Source organism: Nuphar pumila, chromosome 3 (assembly GCF_984573655.1).
Source record: "Nuphar pumila chromosome 3, dmNupPumi1.hap1.1, whole genome shotgun sequence".
Lineage (NCBI taxonomy): Eukaryota > Viridiplantae > Streptophyta > Magnoliopsida > Nymphaeales > Nymphaeaceae > Nuphar > Nuphar pumila.
In genome coordinates, this window is record NC_143251.1 from 18,299,067 (window position 1) to 18,316,230 (window position 17,164).

The 17,164-nt window shown below is 37.1% G+C and overlaps 1 protein-coding gene across 4 annotated transcripts in view; it reads right to left on the reverse strand.

Moving 5' to 3' along the window:
- The window catches only part of LOC149842170 (uncharacterized), a 161,861-nt gene extending 145,259 nt beyond the window's left edge, over nucleotides 1-16,602 (reverse strand). For 2 of the 4 annotated variants that reach the window (XM_089998970.1, XM_089998967.1), the window contains exons 1-4: nucleotides 16,318-16,602; nucleotides 14,141-14,330; nucleotides 13,960-14,034; nucleotides 13,730-13,836 (exon numbers count right to left, since the gene is read on the reverse strand). In XM_089998970.1, coding sequence (XP_089855096.1) covers nucleotides 13,730-13,836; nucleotides 13,960-14,034; nucleotides 14,141-14,330; nucleotides 16,318-16,379 — 434 coding nt within the window. In that variant the 5' untranslated portion in view covers nucleotides 16,380-16,602. Of the gene's footprint in view, nucleotides 1-13,729; nucleotides 13,837-13,959; nucleotides 14,035-14,140; nucleotides 14,331-15,724; nucleotides 15,830-16,317 lie in introns of those variants that run through there. The other 2 variants (XM_089998968.1, XM_089998969.1) reach the window with 2 other exon arrangements.
- Nucleotides 16,603-17,164: the final 562 nt, after the last annotated feature.

The following is a 17,164-nucleotide window of genomic DNA, read 5'->3' on the forward strand; positions in this document are numbered from 1 at the left end:
AACTGTCATTGATTTTATTTATTCATTGTAAAATTTATTTCTGAAAATTATTGGTTTTTCAAATTTAATTACACTGTTAAATTGTGAGGGTTAGGGCTAAAAATTGTTTTTGCATGTTGATTTGCAAAACGGTTTTTATGTAAAGAACTTAAAATTTTATGTGAAATGGTAAAAGAGACCAAACAGTATAATTAATCTCTTCCTTAATGTCCCTTCCAGTGTGCGAATCTTGGATGGCGGTCATGGAAGACCGTAAGAATACTAAAACTCTATACGCGATTATGCCCCTGAACTCGATATGATGATTCACCTCTCAGCCATGGTTTTAGGGAGATTCAACCACTTTGCCTGAGAGTGGTGGTGTTCACTCAGCTGTAGTTATTAGTATACCAAGAAAGTGGCGTCAGTGGTTGTTGATGTCCCCACATTAGATGTTGATTTCTAATGTTCCGATGAATGGTGTTGATTCCTGATATCAGTCGAGAAACAAGTGAAACTATGTAATAAAATACAATTTGTGTTACGCTACAATTGAGAACCTAACTTGGACTTCGAGAATTTATGCCTATTTTGAGTATCTGCAGGTTTAAGGAAAATTGAAAATTAAACTTGTGTGCATTTAATAGAGACATGCATGTGTATTGAATCATGCACATTAGTTCATGCATGATATTCAGTTGAATGCTTGAATGGTAAAGTAGTTGTGGTAAGTTATTTGTGATATTTCTCTAAAATTTATGCATGAATTTGTTTATGTTATTTCCTTTACTGTTTGGATTTTTAGAGGAATTCATACAAAGGACTTCGGTTCTTATCCGGTTTCTTAAAATTGTTTTAGAGGCACGGATGCTCAATGATATCCTGACTACCTAGCAGGAGACTACGAGTTGTGATTGATGTTTTGGTTTCTAACAAGATGGCTCAATATGATATAGTCGATTTTCATGTTCTAGACTATTTGACATTTTCATTAAATTAATAAAGTTTGATTTATTCTTCAATTGATTCAACGCACGGTATGGTTTGTGGTTTGGTATATTAAATCTATGATGTGCCCCCGATCTTTGGGTAAGTTCCCACAATTGTTTTAAAAAAAAAATCACTATTTATACAAGGGTCAGTTGGGGTTGTTATAGAATGTTAAAATATACATGTAATCAATATATTTATATATATATATAAGTATATTCACTCATACCCGATAAGGGGTATTTCTGTAATATTGCCCAATAGGGGCAGTATAGTCTTTTTTCCTCTTTTTACTTTTTCTTTTCTTTTCCTTTTTTTCTTTTTTCTTATTTTTTCTTTTTTTCTTTTTGTGCATTAAATGCACCTTCATTGGGGGGCCCAACAAGGAGTCGTTGGGCCCCCAACGGTCACAATTGTGACCGTTGGGAGCCCAACGACACCTTGTTGGGTCTCCCAATGCTGCCTTTCCCTCTCTCTTCTCTAACCCTCTCTCACTCCTCTCTTGCCTATAAATAAGTGGGGTCTCCCCCTTTGTAAGTGTGGCTTCTTCAAGCCCTTTAGTGCATTTATAAGATTTTATGCTTTCTAGCCATTATTGGCTTTTGTGTATGTCCTCTTTTGGACTTGTTCTTTGATTTCTATGTGTGAATGTCCATTGTAGGACATACATTTCTTTTTCGCATATTTCATTACATGGTATCAGAGCCTTGGTTGTGCTCTTGATTCATTTTTGCTTGTTGTCTAGTTTTATCTCTCTTTGCTTGTCCTCTATTCTTGATTATATAATGGAAGGAGAACAAAAGATTGATCTCTCCTTCAAGCTCAATGGTACTAACTACATGATGTGGGCCGCCGCTATGGAGAACAACCTCAAAGGTAAAAAGCTTTGGGGATACGTTATGGGCACCATTAGGGAACCTCAACTTCAACTTACGAAAATTGATGGTGATCAAGAAAAAGCTCTAGAAGGAAATGCTCGCATGAAGGCTATTGAAGATCACCAATCCAAGGTAGAAGATTGGGAAAGTAAGCATGCAAAAATTCTTGCATGGTTCATGAACAACGTGGAGCTAAAGATTTGCGCCAATATTGCTAAATTCCGCCTAGCAAATGAAGCATGGTTCTTTATGAAAGGTATGTATACCCAAAAAGACCTTGCTCGTCAATTCTTTATCCAAGAAAAAATTCGTACCATTAAGCAAGGTGAAATGAGTGTAAGAGATTACTATAGCACTCTTGGTCCTTTATGGGATGAGCTATCCCTTCTTGAACCCAAATGGGTATCAAGTAAAGATGTAGAAATGAGAAGAGAACAAATGGAGAAAGAACACTTTTTCCAATTTTTACATGGGCTTAGGCCCGAATATGAACAAGTTAGGTCCTCTCTCCTTCATAGATCGAAACCCTTCCATTGGAAGATGCCATAGCCGAAATATGCCAAGAAGAAACACGTCTTGACATGATTAAAGGAGGAGATGAAGTTCTTGCCGTGTCTAAACCCGGCAATCATATGAAAGCCTACAAGCCTCCACACTTTGGGAGGCAAAACAACTATAATGGCAATTATAGGAAAGCCATTTGCCATCATTGTCAAGAACCGGGTCATATAAGACCTAATTGTCCAAAGATAAATGAACCTCCAAAAGGTAAAGTTGCTATTATTGAAGAAATCCCACAAAAGAAGGAGGAGCCAATGAAAGGGAAAGAGTCATTTTCCCTTGCTCAACTATTCGAAGCACTTCAAATTCTACTCAAGTCGCCATCAACTTCGGGAGCCGCCAATGCTTCTTCTTCTCCTCCAGGTACGCCTTCTTGGATTCTTGACTCTGGAGCATCTTTTCATATGACCCCTATTGAAAATGGACTATCCAATGTATGTAGCAACTCCAAAAATTCTTTTGTTTCCACCGCCGATGGTACCTCTTTACAAGTTAAAAGTTTTGGAACCTTAGATTTTTCAAAAGATTTTTTTGTACCAAATGTAAGAGTAGTACCTCAACTTAATTAAATCTTTTATCTGTCTCTCAAATATGTGATCATGGATGTGAAATCTCCTTCTCAACCAAGGATTGCTCTATACAGGATCTCCAGTCCGGGAAGCGGATTGGGCAAGGCCATAGGAGGGGAGATCTCTATTACATGACCAATTTGAAACTCCCCACTAACTCATTTTGTAATCATGTCCAAGATAAAAATATAGAAACTTGGCATCAAAGACTTGGACATCCAAGCTTCTCAAAAATGTACTCCTTTCCCTTTGGAAAGAAATTTTGTAATGAGAAACATTTTGTTTGCAAGAGTTGTATTTTTGGAAAAATGAAATCAACCCCATTTCCAAAAAGAACATTTGTGTCAAAAAGACCTTTTGAATTAGTTCATTCGGATGTTTGGGGTCCTTCTCCGGTCATATCAAAAGGAGGGTACTCATATTATGTTACTTTCATTGATGATTTCACTCGATATGTGTGGATCTATTTTCTCAATCTAAAATCCGAAGTTTTTAACTTCTTTAAAAAATTTCATATGATTGTCAAAAATCAATTTTCCACTAATATCTCCATTCTTCGATCCGATTCCGGTGGAGAATATCTATCAAATGAATTTCAAGAATATTTAGAAACCAATGGAATTTGTCATCAAAGGTCATGTCCTAGGACTCCCCAACAAAACGGTCTAGCCGAAAGAAAGCATAGACACATCTTGGAAACCACTAGGACCCTTCTCATTTCCAAAGAAATTCCAAAATATTATTGGGCCGAAGCCGCCTTAACCTCCACTTATTTGATAAATAGAATGATATCCTCATCCCTACAAAATATATCTCCATATGAAAAACTTTTTGAAAGAACACCCGATTTTAATAGATTAAGAATTTTTGGGTGTAAGTGTTTTGTCCTTACACATAAAAGAGATAAGTTATCTCCCAAGGCTATCGAATGTGTGTTCTTAGGATACGGAGAAAATCAAAAGGGTTTTAGGTGCTTTGATCCCAAAAGCAACAAACTATATGTATCCAAAGATGTTACCTTTTTAGAAAATGAGAACGGTTTTGAGAAAAAATAAAGATATTGATGAAAGCGAATATGCTTTCTTATTTGATCTTCTCTCTCAAGAAGATGTGACTCCTCACGAGGAGGATATTCCTAATGATTTAGAGGATACTCCTCTTAGTAATGTTGAAAATGAAAGTAATGATGTTGAAAATAGGTCAATTCAAACCTATGTTAGGCGTGGTCAAGAAACTCCCATTAGCGCTTTAGAAAAATATTCTCAAAGTTCCAACATAGAAGAAACCTCTTTAAGGAGATCTAGCCGGATCTCCAATCCTCCTAATAGGTTTGTTTCCTATGAGTCCCTAACACCTAAATATAGAGCATGCCTTATTGCATTACACTCTTATCATGAACCGTCACACTATAATGAAGCCAAAAACATTCCTCAATGGGTTGAAGCCATGAAACTAAAACTTAGTGCCCTTGAAAAGGCTAAAACTTGGGAAATAACCTCATTACCCACTGGAAAGAAGTCTATTGGATGTAGATGGGTCTTCAAAATTAAAACTAAAAGTGATGGGTCCTTAGAACGTTATAAAGCTAGGTTGGTAGCCAAAGGATATGCTCAAGAGTACGGAATAGACTATGAAGAAACCTTCGCTCCCGTAGCTAGAATGACTAGTGTTAGGACTCTTATTGCGGTTGCATCCGTTAAAAAATGGCCTATCTATCAATTGGATGTTAAGAACGCATTTCTTAATGGCAAACTAAGTGAAGAGGTCTATATGGATCCTCCACCAGGAGTATCTATTGGTGAAAACAAAATTCTTAAACTAAAAAAGGCGCTATATGGGTTAAAACAAGCTCCGAAAGCTTGGCATGACAGATTTAGCAATGTAATGACTAGCTTGAATTTTCGTTCATGTTATACTGACACTGCGTTGTTTGTGAAAAATGTAGGGTCTTCAATAGTTATTTTACTACTATATGTTGATGATATGATCATCACTGGAAGTGATGAAAAAGGAATCCATGATATTAAGAAAGTTTTGAAAGAAAATTTTGACATGTCTGATCTTGGTTTCTTAAGATATTTTTTAGGTATTGAAGTAGCCTACTCTCCCCGAGGGTATATTCTCTCCCAGATGAAACTCGCTGCTGACATTTGTTTCAAATCTGGCATTTCCGATGATAAGAAGACAGACACCCCTGAGGTCATCAATGCAAAGTTAAGGTTGGAAGATGGAATACTTCTCGAGAATCCTACTCCCTACCGTCAACTTGTTGGGGCCCTGACATACTTATCCATCACTCGGCCAGACATAGCTCATGCAGTTCACTCAGTCAGTCAGTTTCAACATGCACCTACATCTGTGCACATGAGTGCAGTCTTAAGAATAGTCAGATACATTAAAAACACCATAACTAAGGGAGTTTTTCTTTCCTCTTCATCATCTCTTGATTTAATTGCTTATACTGATGCTAATTGGGGAGGAAACCCCAATGATAGAGTCTCAACTACAGGTTTCTGTGTTTTCTTAGGTGACTCTATGATCTCTTGGAGGTGCAAGAAGCAGCAAAAGGTGTCATTATCCTCAACAGAAGCAGAATATCGTGCAATGGTCACTACAACCATGGAGCTTGTATGGCTTAGAAGTCTCCTCAATGATATGGGCGTAATCATCTCTACTCCTTCGAAGATGTGTTGTGATAACAAAAGCGCCATTTATATTGCAAGCAATCACACCTTCCATGAGCGGACTAAACACATAGAGATGGACTGTCACTATGTTCGAGATGAATACTTAAAAGGAACCATAGCACTGCCCTACGTCACATCCGAGTACCAGTTGGCGGATTTCTTCACTAAAGCTCTTGCTGCTCCTCGTTTCATGTTTCTTCTGAACAAGCTTTCGGTTGTATCCCCGTAAAGCTTGAGGGGGGGTGTTAAAATATACATGTAATCAATATATTTATATATATATATATAAGTATATTCACTCATACCCGATAAGGGGTATTTCTGTAATATCGCCCAATAGGGGCAGTATAGTCTTTTTTCCTCTTTTTACTTTTTCTTTTCTTTTCCTTTTTTTCCTTTTTCTTATTTTTTCTTTTTTTCTTTTTGTGCATTAAATGCACCTTCATTGGGGGGCCCAACAAGGAGTCGTTGGGCCCCCAACGGTCACAAACGACACCTTGTTGGGTCTCCCAATGGTGTCTTTCCCTCTCTCTTCTCTAACCCTCTCTCACTCCTCTCTTGCCTGGGTCTCCCCCTTTGTAAGTGTGGCTTCTTCAAGCCCTTTAGTGCATTTATAAGATTTTATGCTTTCTAGCCATTATTGGCTTTTGTGTATGTCCTCTTTTGGACTTGTTCTTTGATTTCTATGTGTGAATGTCCATTGTAGGACATACATTTCTTTTCCGCATATTTCATTACAATAGAAGGCTCATCCATTTCTATTATAAATAGACCTACCGCCTTTGCACACACTACCATGAATCGAGGGATGCAAAAGTAGCATTGAAAGTTGTGTTTTCAATTTACTCTTTTACCCCTTAAAAGTATATGTGCTTTTGTTTCCAAGTGTTTTCAAAAAAAAAAAAATTTTTACTTTCATGGGTTTTGTTTTAATAACCCAAGACTCGACTTTCTCGGCCAAGTCAGTCGAGTATTGACCAAGTCGGCTAGGTTTTGGCTTATTTGAGTGAGTGTTAGTTCAGACTCAACCGAGTTTTGTCCTTAAACGAGTCACACTGGTTTCTTGACTCAATTAAGAACTATACCGGACAACTCGACCGAGTCATGAGATGACTCGCCAAGTTTGCCAACTATGTTGTAGAAAGTAAAAAGAAGAGGAAATATAATATAGAAATGAAGAAAGAAAAAGGTAGATTGGACTAGTGAGAGAGAAAAGAACAAAAGAGGGTTAGGGCATGATGTCCATTCTTTTTATTCTACTTGTAGCTATTTACAAATCTTTACAAGATCAGGCTTGAGAGCCTGAGACAAAAATACCCTTGAACTCAATTATAAAGTCTATTTATTACAAGAAATATAACATAAGTACCCTTAGGGTGTGTTTGATGGCATGTCCAAAATTGGACGGAACTATAGAATGTAACAGACAGAACGTATGTTGTGTCCATTTTGTAACAATTATATTGTTCAGTGTTTGATTCAACTAGACAAGAAGTTGCGTTATTTATGTCCAACGTTTGACTTTTACGTTGTGCACACAACTCGGACACATATGGATAATAGGTTGGATAACTTCATTTTGGATCATATGACTTGATCCGCCCAACTATATGAGTGTTTGAATATGTTTATTATGGATTTTAGCTTCGAATATGGATCTTGAATTGGATCTAAAAGCTAAAAAATGGTTAAATTTTAGGTAATTTGATAAACATAAGAATTGATATTTTTTTATATATATGAGTGTCATGTTAGATCTAATTATGAAAGTTTATCAAAAAAATATGGATTTTAGCCCCAAATATGGATCTCAAACTAGATCCAAGTATGAAAAAAATGTTTAAATTTTGGGTAATTTGAAAAATAAATGAGTTCATAATTTTCTATATACAAATGCAAAAACCATAAATAAATCATAAAACCCTGAAATGCAAGAAAATAAATCATAAATAAACCAAAAAACCCAAAACTGCAAGAAAAAAAAAAACAAAAATCAAAGAAACCATAAATAAATCATAAAATTAAATATAAAAAACCTTAATGAAAGAAATTTGATTCAAAACCCTATTCAAAGAAAATTAAAGAGAAAAAGCCCTAATCAAATTAAATATTTAAAACCTTAATTAAATATATTTGATTTAAAACCCTAATTAAAAACAAAGAAAAAAGTCATAATCAAATCAAAGGAAAGCACTAATAAAATTAAATACCAAAAACATTAATTAAAGATATTTGATTCAAAGCCCTAATCAAAGAAAAAAAAACTCTAATCAATGAAAATCAAAGAAAAAACCCTAATCAACGAAAATCAAAGAAAAAAAACCTAATCAATGAAAATCAAAGAAAAAACCCTAATCAATAAAAATCAGAGAAAAAAACCCTAATCAATGAAAAGCATAAAAAAACCTAATCAATGAAAATCAAAGAAAAAAAAGCCTTAATTAGAGAAGAAGAGAGAGAGGAACGAAGAATGTGAAGAAAGAAGAAAATAGGGAGAGAGAGAGAGAGGAACGAAGAAGGGGAAAAAAGAAGAAAATGGGGAGAGAGAGAGAGAGAGGGGCGAATGAGAGGGTCAGGTCCCGTGCATCTGTGGCGTCCTGCGCGATGTGAGGGACGCGCGACCAAAGTCACCAAACACCCCCTTAATAACCCAAAAAGAAAACTATACCATTCTCTTATGCTCCCCCTCAAGTTGGGGAGAAAATATCCAACATCCCCAACTTGCCATTAAGTTCTTGAAGTTTCGCGTTATTTATTGCTTTGGTGAGTATGTTAGCTAGCCGAATTGTGAATGAACATAGTGAACTTCAAAATGTTTGGCTTCAATTTTTTCTCTAATGAAATGAAAATCCATCTCTATGAATCAGATCAGATGCAATTTGTATGGCTGCTCTATTATCACAAAACATAGAAATAGGGATTTTAACTTTTAGCTTCAATTCAGTTGCTAAGGATTTCAACCACATTGCTTCACATATTTCATGTGCCAAGGCTCTGTATTCAGCCTTTGCACTAGATCTGGCCACCTCTGTCTGTTTTTTGCTCTTCCAAGATACTAAGTTTCCCCCACTTAGTGCACAGTATAATGAAATGGATCTTCTATCTTCCAATGCTCCTACCCAATCTGCATCAATATATAATTCGACATCAAAATGTCCAATAATTAGTATACAAGAGTCCTTTTTCTGGGCTATGTTTTAGGTACCTCAAAATTGGATATACCACATTCATATAGTCGGTGATAGGAGTATGCATAGATCTACTAACCACACTTACTGCATAAGCTATATCCAGCCTCGTGATGGTAAGATATATGAGCTTCCCCATTAATCTTTGTTACCTCCCAATGATTTCTATCTCATTTTCTTTTCTTTGTCCCAAATTATGGTTCATCTCCATAGGGATGCCTGCATCTTTGAATCCAAGTATTCCATCTTTCTTCAGCAAATCAAGTGCATATTTTTGGGGGGATAGTAGAATATTTCTACCTTTATTTGATCTTAGAACCTCAATGCCCAAAAAGTAATGAAGAGAACCAAGGTCCTTGATGTTGAAAACTGTTTGCAAGTATTCTTTCAGACTTACTATCCCTTCTTCATCATCACCTGTGATCACAATGTCATCCACATATACCATTAGTATTGAAATCTTGTCATTATCTTTCACAAGGAGTGTGATCACTAATGCTTCTAGTATGACCAAATTGAATGACGGCTTCACTGGACCTTTCAAACCATGCTATTGGAGATTGCTTTAATCCATACATAGCTTTTTTTAATCTACACAATTTGTCATTTTAAAATGAATCAAAACCAAGAGAATAAGACATAAATACCCTAACTTAAGCTTTTATGTAAGAATGAATTCTTCACATCTAATTGGTGTAAGGTCCATCCTTTATGAGCAGTTAAACTTATGGGAACCCTTATAGATGTCAACTTGGCAACTGAGGCAAAGGTCTTTCGGTAATCAATTCCATACAAGTGACTATATCCCTTAGCAACCAACCTAGCTTTGCACCTTTTAGTTGTTCCATCTGCTTTAAACTTAAGGGTGTAGACCCACTCCACAGGCTTTCATCTCTTTGGTAGAGCTATTATTTCTCAAGTTTGGTTTTTTCCACATGCATCCATCTCTTGTGACATAGCCTCTTTCCGCTTTAGATGTCTCAAAGCCTCCTTAACACTTTTAGGAATTGGATTTGACTTTGAATTAGCTACGAAGACTTGGAATGCTTTAGAGGTAGAAATATAGATCAAAGTTGCTAATGGGATGAAATGTGCAAGATCATTTGTCTTTTTTTAAGGCAATTGGTAGATCAAGTTCAGTGGGATTGGTAGAAGTATCTCCAACAATACCATCTTGAGTAAAGGAACTAGAACCTAGTCCAAGAGTGGATCAAGAATCACTACATTTCTTTCTCCCCTTGTATAAGTTTTGAGTTCTAGGTCTTCCTTATTGTCTATAATTCCTTTTGAACTCTCACCACCGGTTAAGGGAATCAAGGGGAGATAAATATCAATTTCTATTCTACTCCTTGAGTCTCCCCTTCAATTTGATAGTAGGATTTGTCCTAAAAAAAAGTAACATCCGTTGAGACATATCACTTCCTATTGAGAGGATCGTAGCATTTGCAATCTTTTTGGTTTAAAGAATACCTAAGGAATATACACCAAAGAGCTTTGGGATCTAACTTGTCTCTAGAGGAGAGAACATGTACATTCGAAAATCCTAGGAATGACATGAAACCTTTTGCCTATAGGGTCTAACATTTCAATAGGTGATTTTCCTTCTTGAACATCACTAGGCATTCTATTAATCAAATAAGCTGCAGTTAGAAGTGCACCTCCCCAATAGTTTTTAGACACATTTCTTCCTAATAGCAAAGTGCGTGAAACTTCTCATAGGTGCTTATTTTTCCTTTCTGCTACCCCATTCTGTTGAGGTATATTGGGACAAGTTGTCTAAGGTTCGATACCATACTTTCCAAGATATTCCCTCAATCGATGGGAGGTGAATTCTCCACCATTGTTTGAGCGTAAAATCTTAATAGGAGCATGATACTGATTCTCAATACAATGGAAAAAATAGAGAATACTTCATCTTTAGATTTCATTAAATATATAATGGTCATTTTAGTACAATCATCCATAAAAGAAAGAAAAATAGCGATGAACCTCTATAGACAAAATCAAGGATGACCCCACACATTAGAATAAAGTACCTCAAAAGGTCTACAAGTTCTAGATTCACTTTGTAGGAAGAAAGCCCTAAGGTGTTTCACTCTTTGACATGCATCACACTCTAAAACAAACTTCCTTTCTACTCTAGTAACTTCTAGGATAGCATTCTTTAATTTGGACATACGTAGGTGTCCAAGTCTAGCATGCCACAACTTTACATCATCCAAATGGGAGACAAGCTTGGTTCTTTCATGGACACTAAGGCATTTGGCCTTCTAAAATGTAGAGTTTGTTACTTTCACTACCACGACTAAAGATCTTCCTCATCATCAGGTCCTGAAACAAACAATAGTGAAGGAAGAAAGTTATACAACAATTTAGACTTTTAGTGAAAGAACCAACAGAAAGCAAGTTAACAGGACAAGATATAGCATGAAGCACTGAGGAAAGAGTGAACAAAAGAGTGTTGACACTTCCTTTTCCTAACATAGGGGTAGTAGAACCATCTGTAAGTTTAATGGGACTTCGAGAAGAAGACAGTAATCAATAACCGTATCCCTTCTTCCTGCCATGTGGTATGAAGCTCTTGAGTCAATAATCCAATCCTTCAATGTGGAAGTAGGTAACGCACAATTACCTTTGGTGGTGCAGTGAATCATGTTTGACTGAGGCAAGGAATGATGTTCCCAATGGTAGAAAAACTTCCCTTTCAAGAAAATTAACCTTAATAGCTTCATACTAAGGGGCTATTCCTCTTAGGAGATCAAACTTTTTTCTTCTCATTCTTTTCACTTCTCTTGCACAAACAATCTGATCAAAATGGTACCACTCATCCCATAGCCCTCTTTGCACAGCACAATAGTCACTAATTGACCTATTTTCTTGTCAACGCTTCATAATCTTATCTAAGATGTCATATTCCTTTGCCACATTCTCCCCCTTAGGGTAGACCTCTGCCATAGCATTCCATACTTCCTTTGAGGTTTAAAGGTAAATAAATGTTCTTGAAATGCTCGGAATCACGGACTCAAGTAACCACAAAATGACTAATGCATTTTCCTTTCACCAAGCATTATACTCAGCGCGCTTTTCATCAGGCCTACTTGCCTCACCAGAAATGTATTCCTATTTACCCCTTGCTAGAATAGCGAACTCTATCGAACGAGCCCATTCAATGTAGTTTTAACATCAATTTAACATTGATGATACCATGAGAGTTCACCATAGAACTCCCTTCACTCAGGTTCCCTACAGGACCCTTATCTTTGGCTTCATTTTCGCTTGATTCCATAATCTGAGATTTAATCAATAATTATTTCTCTTAAAGCTTCTGGTAATGTTAGACCCCTGTTCAAACACCAACAGCATAAAACAAGGGCTTAACTAGCCAACCAACAGCATATTTCCCAGCTTAAAGCTTCTGGTAATGTTAGACCCCTGTTCAAACACCAACAGCATAAAACAAGGGCTTAACTAGCCAACCATCTCACTTAAAGACTTGAAATGCACTTGTCGTCCTCTGGTACCTTGTTTAAAATTGCACCCAACTTCATATTTCCCAGCTTCTTAACTTCAATCACCTCTCTTACACCTCCAGCCAATCAGATCCCCCAACTACAGCTTATTTCAGGCTTATCATATGATTCTCACAGAAAATCTGAATATAGGTGGTAGCAGGATTCTCAAAAAACTGAGAAATTTTTTTACAAATCTTCCAAGGTCACCTCTTATCACAGCTATAAACCCCAATTCTAACAGATTCTCTGGTGAACCAGGCGTTCCACTCTTAGCTGACGTCTGTTTGGGACCTCTTACAGCTGGAACAATCTTTATACCAGGGCCAATTACAGCTCCAATACCATGTTTTCAAACTGGTATCACGTCATCATAGCTGCTGGTACCTGTAGAAAGCAAAAAGAAGAGGAAATACAGTATAGAAATGAAGAAAAAGGTAGATTGAGTAGTGAGAGAGAGAAGCACGAGAGAGAGTCAGGGCACGAAGTCTGTTCTTTTCATTCTACCTGTAGCTATTTACATCTTTACAAAAATAGGGCTGAGACAAAAATGCGCTTGGACTCAATTATAGAGTCTATTTACACTCTCTATAAAACTGACATAAGTACCCTTAATAATCCAAAAAGAAGACTATACCATCCTCTAACACAGCTGTCTTTTATTCTCCTCAATATGGACTAGAAGTCCTCATAACTATACAATTAAGATATTGTAAACTACCAGGCACCACCAAATCTCTCTTTATAAGGAACCAAAAGTCCTCAACACTCAAAAAGTATATAGTGGGTAAGGCGGACCTGTCTTCTCTTCTCCTTGAACCAAAAATCCATGACACTAAATTCATTGACCACATGAGTGCAACCTGAATGATCATGGATTGGATGCAACCTACAAAGACATTAAGCACAAACCAACCAGAAGGGAGACACCCAAACAGCTCTGGAGAGCGGCAGAAAGAGGTGAAATGGGATCACTTTGAACAACACAGGGTTTAATTTTAACATTTGAAAGAAATGAACAGAGAAATAGAACTTGCATGGACAATGACATAAAGGATAATGTGCACAATCTGCTAGCCAATTTCAGTTACATGAATAATAATAGTGATAATGAAACACATGTAACCTTGGTTTCTTAAAACTCTTTCAATAGCTGAAACATTTTCAGAATTAATAGTCATTGCATGAACTCTCTATGCAGAGTTTGATGTATAAATGTTTGAATTACCATGTTACAGATGGTAGTACATTGCATTCAAAGGTGTGGTCAATACAAATTCTTCAATTGTAAGCTCAATTATGCAAAAAAATAATAAAAGGGGAATATTAATCGATATGTGCTGCTACACTGAAGATCAAAAAGATAACCTGCATATAGCAACTGTAATGCTGAATTTAGTATGTGCAATCAAATTCAAGTAAAATGTCCGCCTCCAATCAACTTCTTCAAAATTGTCTCCAACAACTTTTTCCAACTAAAGATAAAAGTCACAATATAAGCAAATGGAAAACTCAATATACATGCACTAAGAATTAATCATATACAACCAAGAATATTCTCAGATTGTATTTCACTGTTGCATTCCCTTTTGGCTTACCACGGGTGCCCACCTACGAACAAAATAAGGAGAAACTCCATCCATGTTATCATTGAAACCATACCCATGCATGTTCTGCATCAAAGTTAGATAAAGTGAAACAATGCACCAATAAAGCAACAAAAAAAATGCAGAAAACTTCTTAAAGCTTCCACAGAAAAAGATGGGATACAAGAACAACCATTAGCCTGACAAAAAAGACAAGGTCATCGTCATGACACCCTTTTGGTTCTCTGCCACGAATAAAGTACATATCCAGCATTTCATGCCAGAAGCGCTCATCCATTTCAGCATCCGAAGAATCATGTTCATCAATTACTGTTTTACCCAGCAAGTTTGAGTGTTTCCGCACTATAGTTAACAAGTCATACCTGCCAACCATGAAAGTAAAAGATCATTTTCCTGAATGGAAAAATAAGAATGCAATTTTTGCATGCCATTAAAGAGCAAAAGATAGTGCCCCATTAAATTGTGTTTGGGCACATATAACGAATGTGTATCGAAGTGTAGTGTCCAATACGCTATGATATGTATCGTTACTTTTTACAAAAATGATATGATACAAGTATCTGTATTGTACGATACGGACCTGTATCGTAGTGTGTCGTACGATACATGGTGAATCGTACAATACACCTTCAACACATTTTAAAAAGGCTTGAATTGTAATTTATTTATTTATTTATTTGGGCTTTAAAGACCTCTTGAGGGCCGATTCCCTCATTTGTGTATAAGTCATTATAGCGATATCCACACACCCTAAGAGCCGTGAGAGTGATTTGGGGGCCAACCGTGCAAAAGGGAGAGGGATTTTGTGATTTCATCAAGATTTTAAGAGTGCATTTCGCCATTTCCACCAATTTTTTACTCAAGTAGGTGGGTTAAGGTAAAAAAAAACTCTATTTTTCGTTTATTGAGTTTTTTGGGGGGAAGATGTCATCAAATGATCCGGCATGGCAATAGGGCACTCGAGTAATGAATGAAACGCGATTTTATGGTTGCATTTTCTGAATTTCATCATTGTTTCATGCGTTATATTTTTTTTAGAATTTTTGCTATTTTTTCTGATTTTTTTAGAATTTTTTTTTTTTTTTAAATTACATTTTTTACGATACAATAGGTATCTTATTTTGAGTCCGACCGATATAGGTTAAGATACGATACTTACAACCTTGCATATAACTTTTATGCATGTTAAACTGAAGCCAAAGTCACAAATGTGTATCAATAAAATAAAATAAAAACTTAACCGTATGGAATTAGATCTCTTGATTGTTACAATCCTAAAGCCCACTCTTTTCTCATTTATGACATTGGATCTGATTATTTAGATATCCTGATTAGTTAAATATCTTGAATGTTAGAGTTAAATGCTCTGTGCTAAGTGGCTTATGATAAATTTGACACTGCCATCGCAAAAACTGCATGTGTGCTGACACTCACTAGGATCGCGTGTTGGCCTGCGACCAGGAATGTGGTCATGGGCTTCATGCATGTGGACCTCACAATTTACTTTATCTGAAAGGCAAAGATACACCTTACTATCAAGTATCAAGGATCAGCTAAACTACACTATATAGAAGCTATGTTTTAGATTAAACAAAATATTAGAAGAGTGAACATGGACTAGATTATGGGGAAGCCATTTAATGGGTGGAATAGTTATGGAAAAATCCAGCAATTGGGTTAACGTCCAAAACCAGCTGTATAAATAACTATGTGAATAACAAAGAATTAGATGAGGAATTCCAAGTAAACACAGTACCCCGAAGTGCGGTGACCAGTCACATCCCTGATAACCAGTCTCACGACCTAAACGCCGGATTCAAAGGCCACAATTTGAGTTTCTTTGGTTCTCATATTCCCTCTAAAATCTTTCATAGTAGTATTCAATGCGCTTATAATGTTGGGCAATCCTCCTCCACCGTCTGATATCTTAGGACTCAAAATTGGTGCATCTCTCTGACATCCTTAAACTATTAACAACCATGCCCCAAAATTATTCCCCAAATATTTTATGGTGCATCTATTTCCAGAATCACAAACTCTTTTGAAGAAGTACGCTCAAAATTTGTGATCTTCGCAATAACCCTCTCAGCAATTCTCAGCGAAACCTAACAAAATGACTCAAAGCAAAAAGAGGAACGCTTCTCCTACGCATGGACCGTGTTCCACACATTCCCCCAACAAATACTAACAACCCATAACAAAACCCGGAAAAAGAAGCAATTGATTCCATGAATACTCTGTGGCATCGGAAACACGTTGTAATGATTCCGAAAGAAAATTGGATCACCCAACAACCAAAAACAAGGGAAAACCGAGCATGCAACAGAATCTGGAGATAAAGACGTTAACCTTGAACGCTTTGCTCCGACTCCGGAGGATTCGACGGTTATCTCCCGCTCGCTTCCGCTCATCTTCTCCGCGAAGGGGATTGCGACCGTTTGGAGTTTTTGTCGTTCCCGACAAATTTCACGATCTGAAATGGGCTTCACTCTTCATAGTCGCGGAAGCAACATCCAATGTTCGACAGAGAGGATGAGAAGATTTAAGGGGAATTCGGGATTTCCAGAATTCCTAGTTATTTTCGCGAACCCGGCAAGAAATTGGGATTTCGAGAGAGAGAGACGTTTCTTGTGTATGGATGGTAGAGGCGACCAGCGGTTGCGTGTTTTGTTTGGAATGCAGTGGGGCCAGTCGAGGTGTTTAGTGCAGAGGCTTCCAAAGGGTGGGTCCGGTCTCCGGACCAACCTGGTTGTGGGCGATCTTAGGCACCGTTTGGATGAACCTAATAACCTGTAACCAGGTTTTTGGTTTTTGGTGAAAACTCTGTTAGTAGCTGGGTTTCGGTGTTTGGCTGACACCAAAAATTTTTTACTCAGCTGGGTTGGGTTTTTGCCAAAAGCCAATCTAAGTGAAAAAAAAAAACTTCCTCCTGGGTTGGAAACCCAGTTTATCGGGGGAGGGGTTATCCCAAGCCCCCAACAACCCCACCCAACCTCTCTCCCATCTGAGTGCAGTCCGGCCATTTCATGTCGGGCACCCACCAGAAAATATTCATACTGGTACTACCCGACGGGCACAGTACTGATCCGGACATTTTTAGCGCAGGCATGGCTGAAAACTTTGTTTTTTAACCATGGTAATCCAGCCAATCACCCGCTGGGAAATGACCGATTGTTTTTTTTTTTTGAGACAGAGA